This window comes from Ixodes scapularis, unplaced genomic scaffold, assembly GCF_016920785.2.
Source record: "Ixodes scapularis isolate PalLabHiFi unplaced genomic scaffold, ASM1692078v2 PGA_scaffold1__304_contigs__length_218370807, whole genome shotgun sequence".
Lineage (NCBI taxonomy): Eukaryota > Metazoa > Arthropoda > Arachnida > Ixodida > Ixodidae > Ixodes > Ixodes scapularis.
The window spans coordinates 182,584,447-182,608,644 of NW_024609846.1; the positions used below are offsets into that span (position 1 = coordinate 182,584,447).

General features: G+C 46.6%; 1 protein-coding gene across 1 annotated transcript; it reads right to left on the reverse strand.

Moving 5' to 3' along the window:
- Positions 1-787: 787 nt before the first annotated feature.
- On the reverse strand, positions 788-6,838 carry LOC8034802 (membrane protein FAM174B). Its single transcript, XM_002410520.4, has 2 exons — positions 6,323-6,838; positions 788-2,316 (listed from the first exon to the last, which is right to left on the reverse strand). Exons 1-2 carry the CDS (start codon positions 6,661-6,663, stop codon positions 2,181-2,183), a joined length of 477 nt encoding a protein of 158 aa, XP_002410565.3. The 5' UTR covers positions 6,664-6,838; the 3' UTR covers positions 788-2,180.
- Between the last annotated feature and the right edge of the window lie 17,360 nt (positions 6,839-24,198).

Genomic DNA, 24,198 nt, shown 5'->3' on the forward strand with positions numbered 1-24,198 from the left:
ACGCATGTGTATTCAACTCGAAGTACGCACTTCATGGTTGACGTTTGAGAGCGATGTCCTCAGCCACGAGAAGGGACGACAGCTCGGCGACGTCTTCGTGCAATCGGCTTGCTGGTCGGACGTGTTGTACGGGATGAATATAAATTATTTTGGTCGGTCCAAAATTTATCTTTCGAAGGAAGACAGAATTCGCCGGTACCGTGAACGACAGTTCTGAAGTAGACGTCCCACGCCCGTCTTCCGCTGATTAAGCCATGTTGAGAATTACGCAGTGAACGCACAGGATGCCTCCGGTTGTCTGTGCAACCTTTTTTTTTCAATCAACGTATTTGCAGCTTCTTGGAAGCCACAAAAAACGGGTTTCAATTTTTTTTTATTCTTAATATTGACTGTGTGCCTTCAATGAGTCACAACTTTGATTAAATTTGGTGGTCGTGTTTAAACCTTGGTAAACGGCCCGTGACCACGGAAAAGAGAGTGAGCGCGACTCAAACCGGACAGTTCTCGATCGGCAGTGTTTGGGCGGAAAGAAACCGAATTTCGAGTCGAAAATTCTGTTCTGAAGAGTTGGGCTCACATATGTCACGTACAACTAAATACCTCGGCGAGCATAAATACCCTGTCAGTGTCTCTTTAATTTATGTGCACCCACCTTTTCCAATCAACACACAAAAGCATGCCCAAATGTTCATCTTTACTTGTAGAAAGCTTTCTAAGGTGTACAAGAAAAAGACAATTACAAGCTTGAAGAACCTATGTTAGCATGTCACAGAAATCAATCACATTATTCGATTGGAACACTTTCTTTTTTATTGTTTCAAAATAAATTGTGCTATGGAAGACATCTCTTGTAGCACACTCTTCAACAAAAACCTGTTGTTATGTACATGTAAAGACGCATTGCAATCCACCACAGGAAAGAGTGAAGGGTGGGTAGAGCTGGTACACATGAGACATGGGGCTCATGCAACAATCAGATATGGCTTCAGCTGCAACCAACAATCTATGGTGACAGGTAAGCTGTTCATCTGCTGAACTCAATGTATAGTTTAATATAAACATTGCACTACTTGTGCAACATTAATGTTTGTAACTCTCTAAACAACAATTGTTCAGTAATTCCTGCCCCGAATGAGCTCATATATAGTAGGATAATGCATTAATTAAATCAAATATGTTTCAATGATCCCTAAGTTAGAGGGGAGAAAATGGGTCATGATAGTTATTCTTACTAGCTCGAGTTCACTAGAAGACCAGATAACAAAGTACAGCAGAGAAAATCAAACAATACCTTAGTTAACCCCACACATTCAGCTAGCATGACTAAAATTCCTTGCAGTTACCTCAATTCACAGTATGTAGCACATACAAAATACGAGACATTTTTTCTGTGTTTTCATAAATGAAAAGCGATGGAGTATTTCTATGACACTACACCCTCTTGTTTTATTCTTATTTTATATATGTCAAAATGCCAGTATTACTTATTCAGCATTCCAATTTTCCAGCTTGCTAAAATAGTATGACATGCAGTAAACAAACACTCAGGAATGAGGCACCACTCTGGCACTCTACCAAAAGTTGCGATAGCAAAGAGATCACTAACTTTGCCAAAAAAATAAAACGAGGCAATAGAAATTCTTTTTGCCTAATGTGAAGAACCAACTTGCCAAAGAAATGCAATACGCAGGAGATTTCAGAAATCACCTTGTCTGCCCTGTTATAATGAGAAAAAAAAAAAAAAAGTCAAATGGCATTTTTACTATACAGTACAGAAAGCGAGGCAATGCAAATGTTGCTCAGACGTCCCCGATTCACAGGCTCGTCGACAAGACACAGTAATCACATGTACAAGCACACAGTGACTAGAAAGGTCAATTCTTGCTATGGATACGAAACCAAGCTCACATTGTGAAAATAGCGCTATCAGTGCATTATTTGTCCAATGCCTCTCTGGAACCAAAGAAATCTTACAGAACTGCGAGCGACATAATAGAGAGACTCTTTGGTGCACATGAGCCCATGCAAGCCTGTCACACAAACACTCTGCCCGTTTATTTATAGAAATTTAGCTAGACAATGTTACCTCCCGGGGAAAAGAAAACAAGGCACAAGCTTGTTGGGTCCTTTCCTTTGATATGTGAACAGATGAGAGTTGGGCTTATCTGCGCGAGGGTTCATCAACGCTTGTTGGCCTCAAACAGCGTCGTCTCCTCTTCTTCGTCATCCAGGCGGTCCAGCGGTTGCATCTCCAGCTCTGCTGCCCTGGTGGCGATGATGCCGTACCGTCGGGTTTTGCTATGCCGGTAGCGGGACCTGTAAGCAGCACCCCGTGGCAGTCATACAATTATTCTTTTTTGAGACCTAAACCACATAAAAGGTAGTTACATCAAACTGAAGATTAAAACAATGAACTGGTATGTGGGACAGAATGAATTAAAGCGTACAAATGGGAAGAAAGTCATTAGATTGATCTCGCTAAGCGTTCCAAGCACGCATGGCGCAGCCATAACTTTGGACCGCAGGGGGCCAGTGGCAGTGCACGAATGCTCGTGCCGTCTTGTGCTCTGCTTGCGCAGACATGCAGCGAGGTTGTCACATGTGCAGGAAGGCTAAAGTTATCTCTATGCATCACAACAGCGGAGGCGTATCCGAACTGGCCGGTGAGATCAATCCGCTAGTTTTGGTGCCGATCATTTTCTTCTTTTTTTTTTTTAATATGCATAACAGAGAAGACTTTGCAATATAATAGAGAATAAATGAGTAGACAAGGGACGTGTGCTTACAATGTGGTCCAGAAGAAAAGATTACCTGATTACCCATACAAAGCTTAGATGCTTCGCTATATAAGCACATGAGAATGTTGCCTTTTTGGAAGACAACTTGACTGATTTTGTAAAGCGAGCAACGCTCCACGGGGCTTTTCATCAACAGCTAACATGACAAGGTTCAAGCCTGCTAGAAGACATGTGCGCAGAGTGCAGCGATAGCATTAACAACAAAGAGGACGCTGCATCTAATTTGCTCCTCATTAGAAGCAGAAGGAACACTGCACTTTTTGTCTAATGTCAGAAAGCATCTCTTTGAAGACTGTTAACGTTAGCTGGAGGTGCAAGGAAAAGCTGGTGCAATGTAATAGACCACAGATGTGCCAAGCATTTGGCACATGAGTGACGCTGCCATAACTTTTGCCCGTGTCGTGCTCCGTAAGCACAGACCCGCAATGGGGTTGTCGCACAGGCAGAAAGACAGAGTTCCCTCAATGCATTGCAAAACTGGCTGGCTGGGAAGATTGATCTATTCAGCCATATATTCATTAATTCCTAGAGTGAGGGCAGTGAATGTGCCAAGGGTGAAATCTAACTCTGTTTGTATAGAACAAAGGGTTGACACTGAAGATGTGCCAAACAGTGCTCTAATATTTAGTAATTCCACTTATGGTTCCGCCTTATGTTCATATTTTTTACACATTTTCAACCTCATTTTGTCTGTGAAGTGGTTGAATGGAGAGCAAAAATGTTTTTACAGAAGACCTTAATGGTTCAAATCAGCTATTCTACATTGCATCCACCCAATACCAAGAGAACAAGGAAAAACGGTTTCGAGACCTTAGAATGTTTTGTCTCTTTTCTGACTTTTTTACATTCTGAGGTCTTAAAGGGGGGGTGCAACGATTTCCGGACTTCGGTTAAAGATTTCTGGAAGTTGCCCTCTGACACTTCTGAAGTAAAGAACAGAAAACCGATTTCGCCTGCGTGTCCTAGTTGTTGCGTAAAAAAAAGATGAATATTGGCATTTCGGGCACCCCTCAACTCACTCCCAGCCTTCAGGGTCACACCCGGTCCCCCTCCTAGCGACATCATTCGGAGTGCCGTGTAGGTTCCCGTGTGCTATCTCGGAGGACTCTTCCTCTCCCTCTCTCTGCTGACATTAGTGGGCGTTATGCTGCAGCTTAGAGCCGAGCGAGGTCACGTAATCTTTTCGCCGTAGTTCCTTCGGCTGCCACTTGGGGCTGCAGGTGGGGGAAAAAGCTCGACTTCTGCTTTGCGATTATGCAGCGGAATCGCAACATTTTTAATGAAGAAGGTGTTTTCTCTATCCTCCGGGACACGATAAACAACGTAAAAATGATGAGATGCAAATTCTTTTTATCATAAAATCGTTGCACCGCCCCTTTAAGAATGTTGATTTTTCAGTTTTTTAAACATATCCCTCTTGTGCAGTCCTTAAGATATACTTACAGTGCAGCTGTAATCATCAATTGGCAACAACAGCTTGAGTTGTTTCCAAGACCAATACCAGAAGTTAAACATATATCTGCGAACGTCTGAAGCGCAGGTCCTTCCAGGCTTTTTCCATAAAGATCTGTCACATTGGCAGTTTCTATTCTCCCGGCAGCTAATAAAAGAACTTCCCAGAATGTCTCCAAGCAGTTGTCTCTAATTAGCAACATGAAACCACGTGACAACAGCCAGTAAAATACACATTCGAGTTTTTCGTTCAGTTGGTGCACTCGGTGCATACTCGGTGCTGTACAGGACCCCCGTTAAAGGGGTTAGGACACGAAAATTAAACAGGTAGATTATTCTTGAAATCGAACGACGCTCATAGGTTACTTAGTATATGCACCAGCGTTCCCTATTTTCAGAGGTCAAGTAATTGCAATAATCAATTCACAAATGTTGATCATTTTTGTCTGGCGACCCGGCACCAGGCAACTTGCGCAAGTTAGTCACACCATGATGCCCATAAACCATTTGGTCATCATATTTAAACACTCTCTCCTTTTAGGCGACCCCATGCTGGCCGAGCTCAGCTCGCCACGGTACGATCGTCCACTCTCACGCCACTCGGCTACTCCAATGTACACTCTTCCTCTGGTCCCCCGCCCTTTGATCTTCCACCCTGCATGCACATGCGCAATTGTCGGCGACGGCGAGTTCGTCCCCAATGATCTTGTCATCATAGCTGGCACTGGTTGCAAGCCGGTCGAAGTCACAATGACCAGCTTCTAATGTCTTTTAATAACATCACTCTCGTCACTGTTGCGATCAAGGTCGGAGACTCTAATGAAGTGAGTGATGACATTGACGTCACCGTCTCGGAACCGCGTACTCGAAACATGGAAGATAAACGTGGATGCTGAGGCGCGAGACGCCGAGAGAGCGAAGTCTCTGAGAGCGTGCTAGGGGATGCAGTGCGTTGGACAAGTGACGTCGCCGAGCCAACAAACGTGGCGGCATTTTCTAATGGGGCGGATCTGAAGGACTTGCACGTAAATCGATTCATTCATAAAACTATAACGCCACTTTCGAAACAAATTTAGCAGGGTCCTAGCAGTATAATTATCTCATTTTATCTTTGGCACGTCCTAACCCCTTTGTCTTTTGCCAGCTGTTGTAACCAGTTTAGTCAAAGTAGATGGGAAGGGTCATAATTGTGAAGCTGAGTACCACTTAGCCAACGACGGGCGGCATTGCAAAACCAACAACTCTTTTGCTAATGGTGCGGGTGCCAAGGTACAGCCCTGCCAACTGTGTGTCGCTGTGCGAGCACAATGTCGGGACCATCGCAATGGCAAAAATTCGTGCCACTTCGGTGCCTCGGGCATCCGGCACGCGATCCTCGCCGCACGAGGATCGCGTCCTGGATGCCGGGGGCGCTGAAGCAGGCACGTAGCCAGGGGGGAGGCCCATGGGGCCTCCCCTCTGGCTATGTGCCTGCTTCAGCTGGCTGGCCCTTCGACACCTATTTGCAGTCAATCTGCAGTTTGCAGAAAAGGGAAACAAGTAGTTTACTTGGAAGAAGCGAAAGTGTGCAGGCGAGTTGGTTGGGAAGCATCATAATCTACACCCCGAGACACGGAGGAAATAAAATAATGGACAAGACGACACGAGACGACAGCTCTCGCATGGTTCAAAGCAGCCAATGAGAGGCAACTGTCGGGAAACATTTGAGGAAGTTATTCTAGCGACTGCCTGGAGAACAGACAGATGTTTGTTAAGCTAGAAGGCGACACCGAGGTTACCACATTCACAAACATGTATTTAGACAGACGAATTAATCAAAATGCTGCCTACCTAAAATAAGCGTGTAATGTATTATGTAACTGATCAGTAAAAACTATGCGTGTCCCCCCTCCCCCCCTTTTTTTAAAAAAAAAAAAGGAAAAAAGAAACACAAGTAGAATTTGTTTTAAATACTCCACTCATCGCTGCTCAAGAACAAGTTGCGCATCATTTCGTCACTCTCGGGCTGGTTTGTTAAGCACGAGTTCGGAAGTGTTTACGCATAAAAATTACCGAAGCTTTTGTTACCCTACCTGGCCATTCTTACGACGAAGTAGACGAGGATGATGCTCATAACGCCCACTATCACGTAGAAAGAACGTAGCACGACGCCGTTCGCTTGCTTGTTGAAGATGAACGACGTATGCGTGGCACCGGTGCTGTTCTGCCTCGCGGTGAGGGAGTCGTCGTGCACGACATGCTTGACGTTGTCGGACACCGACGAACTTGTGGTTGGGGTGTCCTTTGGCGGCGACGTGCCGTGGGAAACGGATTTGTTTGAGGAAGCGACTTGTTTGTCAGACACAGACGCCGTCGCATACGCCGCGACGCACCACAGAAACAGCGCTAGCAGCCAAAGTTTCGACGGAATCATCTTGTGGGCTAGAGCGAACACATACCCGCAATCAGGAAACGATGAATCGCCGATGTTTAACCAACCTTCAGCGAAATACTCGAGAGGAAACCGAGTCGCTCACATATTTTTTCGCACCTCCAACACGCAAACTGGCAGCCTGGCAGTTTACCGGACGGTGGCGGCCTCTAGAATTGCATTTTGATACGCCAAACTTACTTGTTTCTATAAACTATACCAGTCTAAAGTACTAAAATAAAATAAAAACAATGTAAACTAAATTTTACAGTCTAGTTTGCATTTTCGATCGTATTATATTTGAGAAAATTTGTATAAACCTTTGAAAATGCCGTTAAAAAAGGCGCTACAATTAATAGCTTGTTTGTGGCGCCATCTGCAAGGATAATGCGGGCACAAATCACGTGCAGCAGCGCCACGCCTTACCTTGGATGCGAACCCCGAATGCGACTCGGGAAGTCAGCGAAGTGAGCTGTAGGTGTTTTGATTGTGGTTTCATTATTATTCGCGTCACACCGAAATTTCAGCCTCGCAAGGTCACTTCCCGGGTGCGCAAAACCCAAATTTCGTAATAGTGCATTTGAGCTGGTCCCTGAGCCGTCCGCTTCAATTCGTGCGTCCCGAAAACCTGGACATCTATGCCGGCAACTCCACTCCGATGGACCACTCGGCCAGTGTGGCATTACGTCAGCACGAGTGATGTGCTTGGTGCGTGACCACAGACACAGTGACCACGGACGGTTTGCGTCCAATAACTTCCGTAAGAAACAGGGCTCCACATCTGCTGTGCCGGCTTCCCCCCTTTTCCACCAAGAGCGGCGTTGCAGCAGCGGAAGCTACCCAGTCCACGTAATATCTGAAGGGCAACCTCTGGTGAGTCTGCTTTCATTCATGCGATACGCCGAGCGATTATCTGATTCGGTCGCGCTTTTGTGCAAACTCTCGGTGCCGCACGCAGCGTCGGTGTTACAGTACGCTGTGTGCCGGAGGATCCTAGGCGCTTTAACTCGCGTGCGTGTTTTCCTACGGGTCATGTGGCTTGTCGAGGAACGCTGCTGAGAGTCGGAAATGTTTTATTTCTTTGCTAATTATTGCCTGTACACGTAATAATCTTAACTAATCTAACTCTATGCTATTAGTGGGTGCAAAGGAAATGTCTGGTTGATTTTTAAAGCTATCTGGGGCAGTTTGATGCCCGTTGGATTCGTATGAGTTGCGATCTGTAGGGACTGGTAAATGCCGTTCTTCGGTGTCCTTACATCCCTCTGCGTTAGCCAGTAGAAATTTTGACAATTATTCAGTTGTTTAAATTGACTTGCAAAATGACTGTCGGTCAGGGTGACCTGAGCCAACTATCTTTTTTAGTCTCGTAAGGGTGACCTAAGCAAGCGAAGAGCTGAATAATCCCGCAAACGCGCTAATTCATTTGAAAAAAGAGAATGAAAAAGGAAACGGAGTAAAATATTCAAAGCAAAATGTACAAGTTTGGGTAGTCCTTTTCCCCCACACACAAGCATCATAGTGTAGCAACTGTAGAGAAGCTTGTTCAACAATAGGCATGCACACACGCGCACACACACGAATATATAGTCTAGTTGATTAAAATCAGCTTAAAAAAACACGACAGGACAGAGTTGAACTCGCAATCTGAATTCGTCCCGGTATTTTGAAGTTGATTTTCATCAACCATGGTTCATTATAACCAACTGGCCCAGTTTACATCTTCGTTGCATTCGGTTTAGTCTTCAGGACAGAGCACGGCACTGCCAGGCCAGCATGCCAATCTCCGATTTTTTTGTTTTTCTTATAGCCCCCCCCCCCCCTCCATCCTTTTTTTTTTTGCCTTTACACACACACACACACACACACACACATATATATATATATATTTTTTTTTTTTACTTTTGGTAGCAACGATTGATGTTGTGCCGTGCATTTGAGTCTAACATACTCTCCTTACAAAGACACACAAGACGCTCATTGGGTTCATCAGGTGCACAGAAATCAAGCTAAATTAAAATCTAGATCGATCTTGAGACATCAAGACTGAAGTAGAAGTAAGTTAAACCAGTATCATCGTTACTATCTGTAGTTACCATCATGTTCAATACATGTGCAACAGCTCCCCTGCATTCTAGCCTCTAGGCACTTTGTTTAGGTAGATATCCTGATCAGATGTCCTGAGTACCACCAGTCAAGACATCACCTGGAAACCCCTCGCAAGCTTCTTTCGACCTCTGCCTCTTTTGCCGGTTTATTATTTTTTTTTTCGACGGGAGGGGTTGCAAGCAAGCAGCTGGTTAGGAAGCGACAGACTCCGCGTTGTTGTGACAATATTAAAATTCACAAATATGTTATTTTCTTTCGTTTTTTTTTTTTTTTACGGGGGTGATTATTTTAATATGTTGGGAGTGCTGCAGACGCGGAACGCCTCGTCAAAGACAGACCGTATTCTGCCACTGCATAGTTGTGAAGCGTGAGATCTGGAAGATAAGTATAGGGCGGGGCAGGTGGTGTTTGGGATGGTCTGTGTGTTTGACGAGTGGCCGTGAACGTGATTGTCCCGCTCAGAGCTTGAAAACCTCCCAATCCTCTTCGAAGGACATCACTGCCCGATTATGGTGTCCAGACGCTTGAAGTGGGGAGAGCAGTATCTGGGCTTTGGAATGCCCGTCCTTGAGGGAAACCTTGAACGCTCTCTGCTGAAGTGAAAAGAGCTGGGAGGAGGTTCCATTTTGTTCTTGACCCGTGTCACCGACATGGAGTCGCAAGTGGTTGGGTGAAGTCTGGTTCCGATCTCTTGTCTCGAAACGTTCATTTGTGGAGTTTGCCACCCCTGTTCATCAGTGACCATCCGCTGCATCGGCCTTTCGGGTCCAGGCAATCACAGAGCACCAACAAATGTAAGGAACCATCACCTTTTAAAACTAGAGCGCCTTTGTGAAAAAAGAAATCGCACGAAATTTTGAATTCCGTGAGCAACGTGTTATTTTTATGTTTTTGATGGGTCGCTTGGTAGGAGTTTGGGAAGCACTCTACTGAGTCGGGAAACTTATCCGTCTCATGTTCTTTCACAATATTGATTTAAAAAAAAATTTTTAAACAAGGGTAAATATATTAAAACTCCTTCCTTCAGATCCGGTAGAGACGGCCATGATATAATAAATAGATATCCCTTTTAAAAATAACTCTGCGAAGCCTTCTTTTTTTTTTTTTTTTTTGTAGATTCTGCGCGTCGTTGGAGTTCGCCGTCACGCACTGTCACCATCACAATGAATGACGCCTTTGTATTTATATTTCACGCGCTCATACGCAATCTTGTTTGTGCTGGTGGGTGTGCTTTTGTAACGTCCCCCACCCCCCCTTTACTGTAATGCCGGATGGCGAAGTATTGCTCTCTAAATAAAGATAAAGTGCAGAGACTGGCGAATAAGACCACTCTTGTTTAGGTGCGGTGGGAGCGCAATGCATGCTCTTTGCTCTGTCATGCAGATAAAGGAACCAGTATACGGAGCTGGTGTGACGTGACTTTTTGGTTAGTTGGAGCTATGTTTACCATCAGATAGTCCGTACTCTTCACAACGCGAATATTACGTCAGAAATCCCGGCAGCACTTTCGTATACAAACACAGCGTAGTATTAAAGAAATGTGTATGTCGTCTTCCCCCTCCCCCTCCACACAAACACACGCGCACACGCACACACACACACACACACGTTTGTTCCCCCTTCGGCCTAGGGTTTTCAATATGTTGAAAGTTCACAAGCTCGCCTGCGTGTTCACCGCTAATTTCTTAGCCTGCGCTGAGCCGCTCACTACGAGTTTATTTTATTCCCATGCTTCGAGGGGATCCCGTTGCGTCACACATAGTTCGCAGATTCCGCTTTTGCACCGTTCGACCCCTTTGCCTTCCCGCAAAATACGTCAAAGCACAAACATGCGCATCTCTGGGCTTTGCCTCATTGCGTACTTCATTTATTAGCCCAGTTCCCTGGCTGGTATGTAGATGGCGGCAGCAGGCGTGACGCGCGCTGTGACGAGCCTTCTTTCTATTTCTGTTCCTCTCGTTGTTTTCTGCCCTTTCTTCCTCCATCGTAGAGAGCCTAGATGGAGCAGAGGGAGCAACTGAAGCCACGAATGGCGTTTGTAATTCAATGGCGGACGCCTCCTGGGCCCATTGCTCGCAAGTGCGCACGCGCTGCCTGGTCGAGTGATGAGGAGAAAAGCGGGCGGAAAGGCTGAGACGCTCCACCTCGCCGCTGGTACTGGAGACGCGGCCCGTAAACCACTCGACCCTGAGCGCGTAGTTGCAAGCTCTCTGAAATGTAGACTCTCTCCTCCCCGGGCGCTTCCCCGTGCTCCGCCGCTTGTGCATTCTGATCAGTGACCCATTGTTTCTCATCTAAACAAGAGGACTGCGTGGCCGTTGGTTGGGGCACGCGTGTGTCGGAAACGACCTTCGTTCTTGCGTCTCCGTGCGCGCGTGGCGTGTACGCTGCACGTGTCTGCCTGCCTCTCTTTGTTCTAGGCAGCGTACGTATGTGTATCGCCACGGTCCTTAGATTGCCCGGTCTGGAACCTTCTCGTCACGCTATAGGAAAGCTCGCCCTAGAAACAGTTTGAAGCCTTGCAGGGGTCCGCTGCCGACGTAAGGAGTCAACCACCCAGACCGGAATCCAACAGATGGACGTGGACCCGCGGACCCGTCGAAACGATGGACGATTGGAAATGCCATCTATGCTAGAGCTGTCGGATTGTTTTGAAATAAATGAAACTCCACGTAGAGCGTGTACATGTGCTTAAAAACAATTGCCAGAGTTTTTAGTTTTTTATCTTCTATTTCATTTCCTTTTGTTCCCGCATGAATCAGCGCCGCTTGTGGTGACAAACTTTACTATGGCGAAAACCGCCCAAACTTCCAGACCATCAACGTGCAAGGACCGTGGTACGGCCCATTGCACGTTGATGCTAATTTTCTGGTTACCTGCGGTCGTGTTCTTCGACGGCACTTTCTGATAAATGACAGCTGGTCATTATTCGTGTCGTCAGTGCGGGTCACGTGATTGACGTTTGCTTTACGCGATCTTAAAATATGATTACGCGAACGTGATGCTAGATTGTGATCACGCTTGCGCGACCTTAAAATGTGATCACGGTTACGCGGCCTTAGAATGTAATTAGGCTTATACGATCCTGGAATGTCATCGCATTTACGTGATCTTAGAATGTGATGACGCGTACGTGGTCTTGAAATGTGATGACGCTTACGTGGTCTTGAAATGTGATCATGCTCATACACCGTACAAAAGACAGTGTGCAAACAAGAGCCACCGCAATATCCTTGGTTGGAATGCCGCGTGCCAGGTGCCGTCCTTGAACTCATTGCCACGCGGCATTCGAAGCACGGATCTCGCGGTGATTCGCGTTCGAATATGTATGCAGGCTATCTTTTGTATGATGCAGCAGTGTGACTCCGGCATCAGAGTGTGATCGCGTTTACACGATCCTGGAATGTCATCACATTTACGCGATTATGAAGTTGCGAATAATGATTAGCCGAAATCGTGCTTTGTGTTCTTCCCGTTATGTTCTGGCGTTTTAAACTACTACGGTTCACTTAGAACGGAGAGTTCACGGAGCTGCTGTGGGCGCGCAGCCCAAAACATCGATATACTGGTTATCTGCAACGAGCTATGGAAATATAGGTGCAGAGCTCTGTCCTAGCCGTGACTTTGCACCTCGCAGTTACGAGATGGCACCACTTCACTCTCTCGGGGCCCCGATACTCTGTCATCACTTTCAGAGTGGAGACAAACTCTCGTCTCTATCCCCGAATTGCCTCGTTTCAGCGCACACGGGCGTGCGAAATTAATCTTGCCAGCATACAGTGGCTGGATGAATTTGGGATGAATGCAGCTGAATCTTGCGAACCCGGTGGTGACTTGCGCTCCAGATCTGCCGGCGAAATTCCAAACTGACTCGTTTGCATGCAGGCGGTATATATTGCTGCCAATCGCTGGTGTTGCGAAAAGCTTCGATTGTTATCCCAGTGTACGGCATCGGTTGTTAGTTCGTCCAGAACTATGCGACGAGAAACTGGGGGATAGCAGGAGGCGAGAGCGCGCGTAGACGTCTGAACGCCGAGCTTTGGTTGGGACGATTAGTAAGTATAGACTCAAAGCTTATAACTGCCTTTTTCTCTACTCACACTTCGAACGCGTTCGATTGCCGAACGTCGGCGTTTGGCGTTCAAACGCGTTCGAAAATAGGGTAGAAACAAAGGCAGCTAGCTTTGCGTCTATACTTACTAATCGTCCCAACCAAAGCTCGGCGTTCAGACGTCTCCACGCGCTCTCGTTTCCTCCTCTCCCTCAGTTTCTCGTGGCACAGGCTGTAAAAAGCTGTGCCACGACTGGCCAGCTTTCTTCATAGAGGGAAGACGAACACGTTTCTTGACAGATTTCGGCAGCACAGCTCGACAGAGTGGAATATCACATATGAGTAAATACTGGGACGGAAAACGACAGCGTGCATAGATTGTGAGACGACGTCAGCGTCTTCGTAAAAAATTGTGTAGAATTCAACATAACGGTGAAGTGCCCGTTGGTGGTCCCGGAAGAGCCGATCGACATGTCTTACACTTTGCTTGCATTTTGTTACAATTTCTTAAAAAAAAAAAAAAAAAAAATCTTAATTAGGGTGTTTTTATTGTAGGCCGTTTTTCCTCCTCCGCTGTGGTCTCCGCAACGGGACGCCGCTACTGCGCATGCGCGCCGCTAGAACTGTCTGCAGGGTTCCGAATCTCGTAGTGGGTTGCGGCGAGAACGTTGCGGAACGGCGGAACCGGCCCTCGGAAACCCTCCATATTCAAGAGAAGTATGAGCTTTGAGGGGGGGGGGGGGGGGGGGGGGGATATAGTACGGGTGCGGGCGAGCTGGTGAATACTAACCGGGACCATGAAATGACTTTTTTACTTTTTCCAGATAACTTTTACATTAAACCGTCAATGTTCACTGAATGCCGAACAGGCATCCGTTTTCGTCTCGGTTTATTAACTTCTACACAAAAAATTAATGAAATATCGACTTTTTCTTGACCGCAAAACAAGCCGTGACGTACGCTATTTCCGGAACCGGAACTTCTCTCGGCAGTAGGAGATGGGAGCATTAGCGGCGACGAGTTGGGGTGCGCCGGTAGGTTTTACTGCGCCGATGTCACCGATGTATTTTCTGAATCGGCGCCTCTCATCGCCGCATCGCAGCTGAGTGAAATTCAACGAGATATGTTGCGCTACAGCGACAGCATGGGACTAGTCCCATACACCGGTATGCCTGTTGGGAAGTGCAGCGAGTCTTCCGGTGAAGACTCCAGAAGTCAACCCAACTGTCATTGTTGGCAAAAGGCGGCCAGTGTCAGTCGTTTGCAAAGCGACGTAGATGGAAACAAATTGCCGCGGCGTTTTTCGCGGTCTCGGAGATGCAGGAGCGAGCCGACGTTAAAAAAAATACGTTTGAACTACGAGTGTCAGCAAGAGCCACGTAAATACCTGTTAACACTCGGAGCGGACGCGCGCGTTTGATGGAAGTGCTGTATTCGCGCTGTTGGTAAGCGCTTCGGGACCGATCTTTTACGATTGCAACTCGATACTGCCGCGACACTCGGCAAAGAAAGGTTGGACCGGTATTGCACGTATACCTCTCACGAACTGTTACAGCTCGACAGTGACGTGCAGTCTGTCAGGATAAAAATGGCATACCAATAACAAAGTGTACATACCGTGTTACGAAGGTAATCCATACAGCGTTTATTTCAGCTCTATATCACACAAAACAAGAAGAGAGAATCGACGAGGGTCCCTTTTCGACGAGTGTTCGTCAACACTGCCTCGGAACACAAGGGGAAGAAATTCACCTCACCTCTTAACCTAAAATTGAGGTCAGCGATCAAACTATTATACGGGAAGGGTCCACAAGGGTAGCGCGGGCATATTCCATTCAGCACGCCAGCCGGTCGCAGGCAGACAGGCGGTCTTGCGACGAAGCAACGCTGCGCCGAGTCGGAGTGCCTGCTAGGCCTATATTCTGAGAGCTTCGTCGGAGCGCGATTCGCGGCTGTCGTCGCTCTTCTCGGGTGTTTGTGGATCCAGCGTTCTTGTTCGTCGTGGTCTGTTTTAAGCACATTTTTTTCTTGCTGCTTGAAGTCGGCACGCGCGAGATGAACACGTAGAAAAATAAACGTTCAGTCAGTCAGAGTTTTGAGACGAAGGAAACCAAAGGAAATAACCGTTCTGGAGTCGGCCCTGCCAGCCCTGCCCTACTGCGCACGCGCAGTAGTTGCTTCGTTTACCACACGATAGATGGCGCTTGGCTCTCAGCATTATCAAATTTGGCAATTTTTGCCACACATCTCTAATTATGCTACAAAATGTGGGTCTGAATATTATTTAACAAAACTTTTAGGAAACATTCGCCGGCTATTTATTGTTTACGATCGCGGTGCTGGTGAGGTAGGCTCTTACCCAATAGGCGACGTGGATTCGGCTGACCTGCTCCATTTCTGCGGATGCATCGTAGTGAAAAGGCAGAGCTTTCGAAGGAAAGAAGTCGCAAAAGAGTCCAGTTTTCTTTTAAAAGTTCTATAGCAAATAATTTTTTTTGGCTCCCTAGTTTTGTGTTTTTGTGTTTCTTTTCACACCTTTTACGACGTGCGGTGGATGAAATTAGATTTTAAAATCATTTCATGGTCCCTTTAAGCTGCGACTGGGTTAGAAGAGCAAAGAAACGTCGTTCTGTGTATTTTCTGTCCCTTCTACGTTTTGATGTACCTCTCCTACCCCAGTCTCAGGTCAATTCGACATGGTTGATAAGCTTTGACTTCACTCTGATTACTCTGACGCGAACATATAGAAAAGAAGAACACGGCGAAGGAGACATTGTTCTTAAATTAAGATTCAGAGATATGGGTGATGCCCGTGGGCCTCCTTCGGGGGTTGAGTCATGACCTGTGAGACACTGTGCGTTCTTATGACGCTAGTGGCAGTTTCTGTGTATCGTTTTCGCGCTCTGATAAAGGTAGACTCCTTCGCTGCTCCGGCGTCATTCTGTCCGCGCAGTATAAGGTATTACTGCTGTTTTCTGGCACGGGCTTGGCATATCCGTTCTAGATGTTGGGACCATCTCGAGAATATCCACTTATACTTACTGGGAGTGTCTTTTCGTGATGTTGGCACTTCCTGGAGTATCCGCCTGGTGTCCAGTGTGCCGAGGCGTATTGAACAAGGCGGAACTTTGCTTTTTGCGGGCGCCAAGCTTGAAAAAGGGGGCCCTAACAGATGGTCCGTGCACCTTTTTCGTAACGTCAAAAAAACAAAACAAAAAAACAACGTATTGAGTGGCGTGATGAGATGACGCCATTTCTCACTCGGGGGCGGAGCTTCTTCTCGAGTTCTTCGTTGTAAAAGACGCTCCACGATCTCCCAGGTATTCGCGAGCGTATTTGTGGGCTTTCTCGCTCGCCATGCGCGCTTCCTTCGTGCCCTCACAAAAAACGTAAAGCGATTGAGAACTACTGACGTCATATCCAGCCAATAGACCGATCACACTAACCAGTTTCGCTACGTCACCGCTGCCGCAATGTACCGTGGGAACCAGTCTTTCTGCACGAGCCTGAGCCGTCTCGGTCACTGCCGCCTGTAAACTAAAGCGATGGCGGCTTCTCGTTTGCGCCGAACGCTTGGCGATATCGGGTTATTTCGGTCAACGAGGATGCCAAAGTATAATCAACGAAACTCTGAGTTTCTTGAGGTCGTTTTACGACTTCTACCATTTTCGTTTGGAATGTATTTGGTACGATTGCAATTGCGTAGACATGTTTACTGTGGCGAGACGAGGATACGAATTTGAACGGCGACGATGATGATGACGAGGTGGCTTCGTTCCCGGATGGATGGATGGATGGATGTTACTGGCTACACCCTTTGTAGGGGGCGGTAGCTTGCGCCACCTAGCCTAAGTCTAAGAAATACAAACATTTGATTCCTTCCGCCCTTCTAAGCCAATTTTCTCCCCCCTATCACCAGGTAGTGTAAGATATCACCAGGATGACAGGGGAATCGGGCAAAAACACTAAAAACATCACCCCCGCCTCTTCCTCCCGGCGATGGAGTCGCCAATTTTCCTCTGGTCGAACGTTGTCGGCGTTACCCCTGCACCTGACCCACTGGGGGACAGGGTTGAGACTTTGGGCCGGAGCCACGCGGGAGGGAGTCCCAATTTTCCCGCGTCCCGCGTGTCCCCAGCTGTGCTAGTTAGTTGTGCAGCATTAAATTTTCCCTAGATAATTTCCACCAAGTTTCTAATCGCCTCTTTATGACTGTAATCCTCTTCTCTTGCGTCCTTCCATCGTCGCCAGCAAAGCCCAGAGCCGCGGCCAGATCTGTTACCCCTTCAGGGAGGGCAGGACGAAGCCCCGTGCACTTTAAAACCAAGTGCTCAAGTGTCTCACTCTCATTATGGCAGGCCGCAAATAATGTGTCTATCTCCTGAAATTCAGCCCTATACATCCTCGTCCTGAAAACCCTCGTTCTCGCCTTGAACAGCAAAGAACTTCCTAGTAAATTGTCAAACACATTTTCCTTTCTTATGTCCTGCTGTTGTACACTGTTACAGCTGATTTCTCTTGCATTCTCCCATCCCACATTTTCCTCTCTGCCTCTTTCACCCCCTTTTTCACTGAGGTAGTCTGCTCAGCCCCATCACCAGTGTGTAGGATTTTAAATGTAAGCTTTCGGGTTCGGTTTGTCCATTTTGTGTTTGAGCTTTTCATGTATAAATACTTAAATACCTTCCGTACCCACCGCGTATTACCCATTTCGGTCAACCTTTGTTCAAATTTCAACTTACTAATTGCTTCCCTCGTTTCAAAAGACGACCACCCCTTGTCCCCCTGCATACACCGTCATTTGGTGTCTTTCCATGTGCTCCTAGACGCCAGTCTGCCTACGCTTCTTTGTCGAATTTCCAATCCTGTTTGAAACTCTGATTTCATGCACAGTACCCCATTGCCAAAAGACAGTCCTGCTTTCCATATACCTCTAACTACTTCATATCTATTATAGTTCCATAGTGCCTTGAGCTTCATAAAAGATGAATTTCTTTTCCTTTTTCTAATTATATTCTCATGTTCCTCTAGATATATTTCGTTCCCTCACTGAGCCAGACTCCCAGATATTTGTATTTTCCTACTTGGTCTATTTCAATGTCTTGTATCCTCAGGGGTTCCCTTTTTTCGTCGTTAAACACCATTACTCCAAACTTGTAAACTACTAAAACTCATGCCCAATGTGTCCCCTTCCTCTCCACATATTCCAGCTAGTTTCTGTAACGTATCCTGGTTATCTGCCATAAGTACTATACTATATGTCGTCTGCATACATCAGTCCTGGTGTTACCTGTACTACATTTCTCCCTCCTTCCATATAACTCACATCAAAACCTAAGTTGCTCTGCTCTAATTTATTTTCCATTTCCCTGAGATATATCATGGAAAGCAGAGGTGACAGTGGACAGCCCTGCCTGAGTCCTCTTTTTTTGGCTGCGGGTTGTGTAGTCTCTGCTTCCCATGTTATAATTACCTTATTGTCTGTGTACACCTGCTGAAGAAACCCAACGAAATTGCATCTAAGTTACATTCCCTCAGCTGACTCCAGAGTTTTTCCTTGCTCACATTATCGTACGCTCCCTTTATTTATTTATTTATTTGTTTATTTATTTATTTATTTGATACCCACAGCGCCTTTCGGCATTACAGTGGGGGGGTTAAACACAAAAAAATCAAGTATGAAGCCACAGGTACTACATTGGAAACATTCATAAAAAGACAATTAATCGAGCAAAAAGGATTTCGCGAACATGAAACAACAAAGTCACAACTATCGCGACACACGGAGCAGATTGCAACAAGTTTTACAAAAACATTATTAGAATCATGCTATGAACCTTTTCAATCGAATGACGTGACTGTTTCTAGGGCAGCATAAAAAGCATCATTGTCTATAACAGACGCTATGGTTGAAGGCAACCGATTCCATTGGGAAATCGTTTTAGGGAAAAAAGAGCTACTGTATGCTACAGTCTTGCATCTAAGCTCACGCACTTTGTGGGCATGATCCACACGAGCAGATACATAATGTGGTGAAGAAATATAGGTTTCGCATGGAATACCAGATTGTGAAATCTGGTATTCCATGGCTATGGAAAAGCTTTAAACGAAGCTTTGCTCGACGGTGCTCGAGTGTGTCCCATTTTAATGTTTGTCTTGCACGCGTCGCGCTAAAATCACCATTCCGTTTTGGTTTTCCTAACACATACCGAGCGGCTAGGTTTTGCACTTTCTCTATCTCCTCTTTGTCGGTGTTTGTCGGAGGGTCCCATACCGTGCAGGCATATTCTAGTATGGAGCGCACATTAGTTGATGTCCAAACGAGCTAATCATAAAGGAGTCTGGTTCTTCATTGCTATTTATATACGCTGTGTGGTCACGAATTGAAAAACTTCGTTGCCAGCGGTTTTTTCGCCACCAGTTTTCTGTTTAGCTTCGGTTTGTAGCGTCACTAACCCGTCTGTATACCTTGATAGTCGCATCGTGGTCTGTCGATGGTTGCAACTTCATAGCGCGTTGTCACATGGGGGCAGCACTCTGTTTAAAAGCATGTTTTCCAGCTGACAACGACCATTGTTGTTGTCAGCTGGATTGACTCCGTTGGCTGCTGACAGACGACGTCTTTGACACCGAGTATTCTATGTGCGTCGGTCGCCGGTTGTCGTTAATCACGGTACATGTTTCCTGGTGCAGGACATGTCTGATTTTCCGCAAAAGGACCGTTACGCTTCTGTAGCTTTCCCCAGTGACGTATGCGGAGTCGCTAGAGCGAGGATCCTGCGCTTGCGCGCTGCGCTTTCCACTGACATTGGATTTCCGACCAATCGCCACAGCTGCTTGGTCAATGACGTGCACCGGCATTTAAGACAGAAAAAAAAAAAAAAAAAGAAGCGAGAGTTTCTGGATTAGATGACCTGGAGTGTGCGGATGAAGAGAACGGTTTACACCTAGTGCTTCCCTAATGTGTCGGACATGGCGGAATGTTGCTATCCTTTTTCCCGCGGCTTCTAAGTTGAGCCCACGTCTCCTGATATGGTAGTCGTTTAGGACGGAACACCGAAATGCGCATACAATAGACGGAGCGAGCGCGCGCAGCTGAGGGGGTCACCACTCGTCGCGGTTTGTGACCGCAAATTTGCACATTTTCTCTGAAGTTCAAACTAATCTCTTTAAAAAATAAAAAAATTGAATTGCCTGCATTTGGCCATGCATACCATTTTTCTTTTTCAATTTGATGCGCAGAGTTTATTAGCTCTTTCAAAAGAGCGCTGAAGTTTTCCCGGCACAGTCAATGCGAGGAGGAAATCTGAGAACGAGCATGACGTCATCAAAGCGGCTTTCGGTATCACCGCGCCTTCCCCGAGCACAGGACACCCCGTTTGCGGTTCCCTTTGCTCCCGTTGTTACCTCGCCTGATTTGTTTTGGGTAGTTAGCTAACAAAGGAAGATATCCGGTCAATTCTTTTCCGAGCGTCAAAAATTGATAAAAATACGGATTGTAAAACAAGCAAAAAACACGCGGTTTCGGGAACAGTGACAGATAGCAAGATATGAATTAAACGTTATTTCGAGTTGTGCCGATGATGTTTGATATTAAAGGGGTACGGAAACGAAATTTTAGCGCCGATCTTTCTGCATAAATATGGGCTAGGGACAGGCACCACCCCGGAAATATCAATATCGCGCTGTAAAACACAGGAGAACTAATTTTAAACCTAATTAAACGATTTCAAATTCACACCTGGTGGATGGTGGGAAAGTTCTCGTGACATCACTTGTGGCATAGGAGCAACGCCGTTCTGCGGCGATACGGCGAGCCTAGGCCTGAACGTGTTTGCAAAGCCTTGGCGGAGAAAGCCAAAGCGTATTTGGCCACAGTGAGCTCGTTCTCGTTGCGGCTTTTTGCACGACACGGCCCGAGCATGCTTCTGGCACGGCCGGTATTAGTTGCTGCGAGTTGCGAGCTGCGAGCCGACGTTAAAAAAGATATGTCTGAACTACGAGTGTCAGCAAGAGCCACGCAAATACCTGTTCACACTCGGAGCGGACACGCGCGTTTGATCGAAGTGCTGCATTCGCTCTCTTAGATCGCGTTTCGGTAAGCGCTTCTGGACCGATCTTTTACGATTGCAACTCGATACTGACATGACACTCGGCAAAGAAAGATTGGACCGACATCGCGTAGCTCCCACGAACTGCTATAGCTCGACAGTGACGTAGCGTCGTGTCAGAATAAAAATGGCATGCTAATAACAAAGTGTACATACCGTGTTGCGAAAATAATCCGTAAGGCGTTTATTTGAGCTCTATATTACACAAAACAAGGAGATAGAATCAATGAGAGTCCCTTTTCGACGACAACGTTCGTCACCGCTGTCTCGGAAAACAAGGAGATCGAGATGACAACGGGAAAAGGTTGAACGCTGAAATTTAGCTCAGGGATCAAACTATTCATCCGGGAAGGGTCCACAAGGCTCACGCGGGCATATTCCATTCAGCAGGCCAGCCGGTCATGGACAGACGGTCTTGGGCAAGGACCGCCGGAGCAACGGTGCGCCGAGTCGGTGTTGCTGCTAGGCCTACTATATTCTGCCGAGCTCGCTTGGTCGGTAGAATCGTGGCTGCTGTAGCTCTTCTCGGGTGTTTGTGGATCCTGCGTTCTTGATCGTCGTGGTCGGTTTCAAGTACTCTTTCCTTTTTTCTTGCTGGTTGAAGTTGGGACGCACGAGAAGAGCACGTAGAAAAATAAATGTCCGTTGGTCGTCGCTACCAAGTAACTGAGCGACGCTGTCGGCCATGTTGATTTGATCGTAAAAAGTGCGTAAGACAGCTGCGGAGCTGTCGTAGGATTCTGTCGTAACCTGCGCAAAAGTTACGACAATTTCGTTTCGAGAATACGGGTTTTCTCTCAAATTTGTCGTACACACTTTTTCGTCGTAAGTTCGCTTTGAGAATCCGGCCTCAGACTGGTTTTGTCAGTGGTGCCGTGGTTGCCGACTTGCCGTGGTGCAGCGTGCGTGCAGCCCTGGCACATCTCAAACGGCCACGTTGTCACAGGTCGCAAATCGTCGACGCGCCACCAAGTGGCAACGCTCGTAACCACAACATCCACGCCGTAGCCTTTCCTGTCTGGCACAAGTGACGTCACGAATGCGCCCAATATCCCAAGACGCATCGCGCTCTCCGACGGCTGATTTTTGAGCGCGCGCCCAATCGGGCCCCTCAGGGTGAAAAATATAGCCATCCGTTCAAAATGCAAACGCGCGATTATGATTTGCGGATATCATTGATCATATTAAACCTATTTCTGACCATAATAGGTGTATTTCAAATTTCGCTTCAGTGTCCCTTTAAAGAGGTAACTGCAAAGAAAAAAAAAGTTTTTTTTTAAGCAGCCTAATTGGGTCAAGCATGTAAAAAAAAATTTTTTTCCGCGAGAAAAAAAAAATTTACAGCCATATTTATTGCGTGTGACCGATTTTAGTTTGCGGCTATTTCGTCCGTTTTGAATCGCGCGCCACGAAGTTGGTATTCCGTGACGTTGAATACCATGCAATCGGCTGCTATACTTCTCATTGGCTAAGAGTTTGATTGACAGCTTAGATCTTGGTTGTTAACCCTTTGTTATATGTTGCAATTTTCTTTTGAAAGACATATTTTTACGTTTGTAGAATAACCCATGTGATGAGAGTTATTAATCCTTACAAAATGTTCACAAGACGGGCACTTCCTTTTGGATCCATACCGTAACAAACAAAAGCTTCGCCATTCTTTCATGGCCGCCGAAGTCTCTGCTCCCGCCTGTCTCGCCTACCTCTACTAATCGTTTCGCCGAAATGATAAGTGTTTCGTGCTGACCCAGGTGCTTGAGTGAGTTTAGCAGCTGTCGCAGGTGTTAGTGATAGCAAGCGACTCGGGGTTTCGACTTTCATAGCGCGGTTCTTTCGTTTTCCTCTTTGCTGGCTGTTTTGTTTGTTTGCTTGCGCGTGCAAATACCGACTTTTCGGAGATGTCAGATGAGTGATCCCGACAGCGAGCCTTCCAGCAGCCATTTCGCCCCGAAAGGAATGCTATTGGCTGGAGGCAATCGGGCGTTCGCGTAGCGACAAACGTGTCCAGTTACGTTCTCGTCATATCGCTCTGGAGGCCGTCGAGATTCGCCCCGTGTGCACCTAACGTCCGCGACTAGACACAAAATAAAAAAAAGGCACTATTTTCACTACGTAAAAAGTGGTCTCAGTTCATGCATCTGTAGGCAGGTACGAAATCGTGCCCAAATTTATTCACACCGCACGATGCAACACGTCGGTGTGCAAACGCAGTCCAACACGAAGCATAGAAACGGCAGATTTAGGACAACAATTCGGAGTCCATTGTCAATTAAAACGACGTAATTTTGTTGAAAACGCCCGCAGCTTTTTACTCACGGTATGCGTCGGGAAACTTCCACATTTTGAAACAGAACGAGGCAGATTTACTTTTAAAGACGCTCGCTGCGTCCTCCCGGACCAGTTTGACTGGATCAGCTGACGACGACGGGACTGAACTGATTGAACGTCAACCCCACAACAACCAATTTGTGCTTCGTGTTAGCATCGCATTACACACACCACGAACATTTCAGCCCTTTCTCGCATCGCCGTGTTGCACCAAACAGAACGAGATCGCCGAAACGAACGCAGCGCTGTCGTGAACCTTGGCTTGTGGTTGCGCACTCGTGGATTCTGTGACTCCCTTCGCTTTCAAAGCACGCACGACGATTACGAATGATACTTTCCATCTTCCGGGAACATCACAGGGGCACTTCTCCGGTCACGTCTTCGCTACATGTGCTCGCAAACCGCGTCAAACCAAAACGATATCGCCGATACCGCCGCCGTGCGTTGTTGTCAGATGTTACCGGAAGTCGAGACGCTGCGTCTTTCAACTCCGCAACGCAAGGAGAGTGAGGGGCGGGGCGTGCTCCTCTTCCGCGGGGGTCGAAAGAACGGGAGTTTCAAATGTGGAGAGGTTCTGACTCCGACTAAATTACGTCCTGTGGCGTAAATATTGATAACAAAAATATTTTTTTCGCGGAACATTTGTTTTGTGACATGCTTGTCCCAATTAAACTGTTTAAAAAAATACTTTTTTTTTCTTTGCAGTTAACCTTTAATAGGTGCAAAGGTCATCGGAGGTTCTAATTGTGATGTCAGGCTTATTTTTGCCTGCAAGCGACCATTGAACTTTGAAGCGCCTCTATCGTTTTCGTATGAAGTTGTAGAGAAGAGTAATAGAAAGACATAAAATATTTCATCCACACATGGTCAGTTAATTTCGCTCTCGATCGAGAACCCTCGCTAAGCCACGCTATTTGAGCGGTGCGATCTATGCTGTTG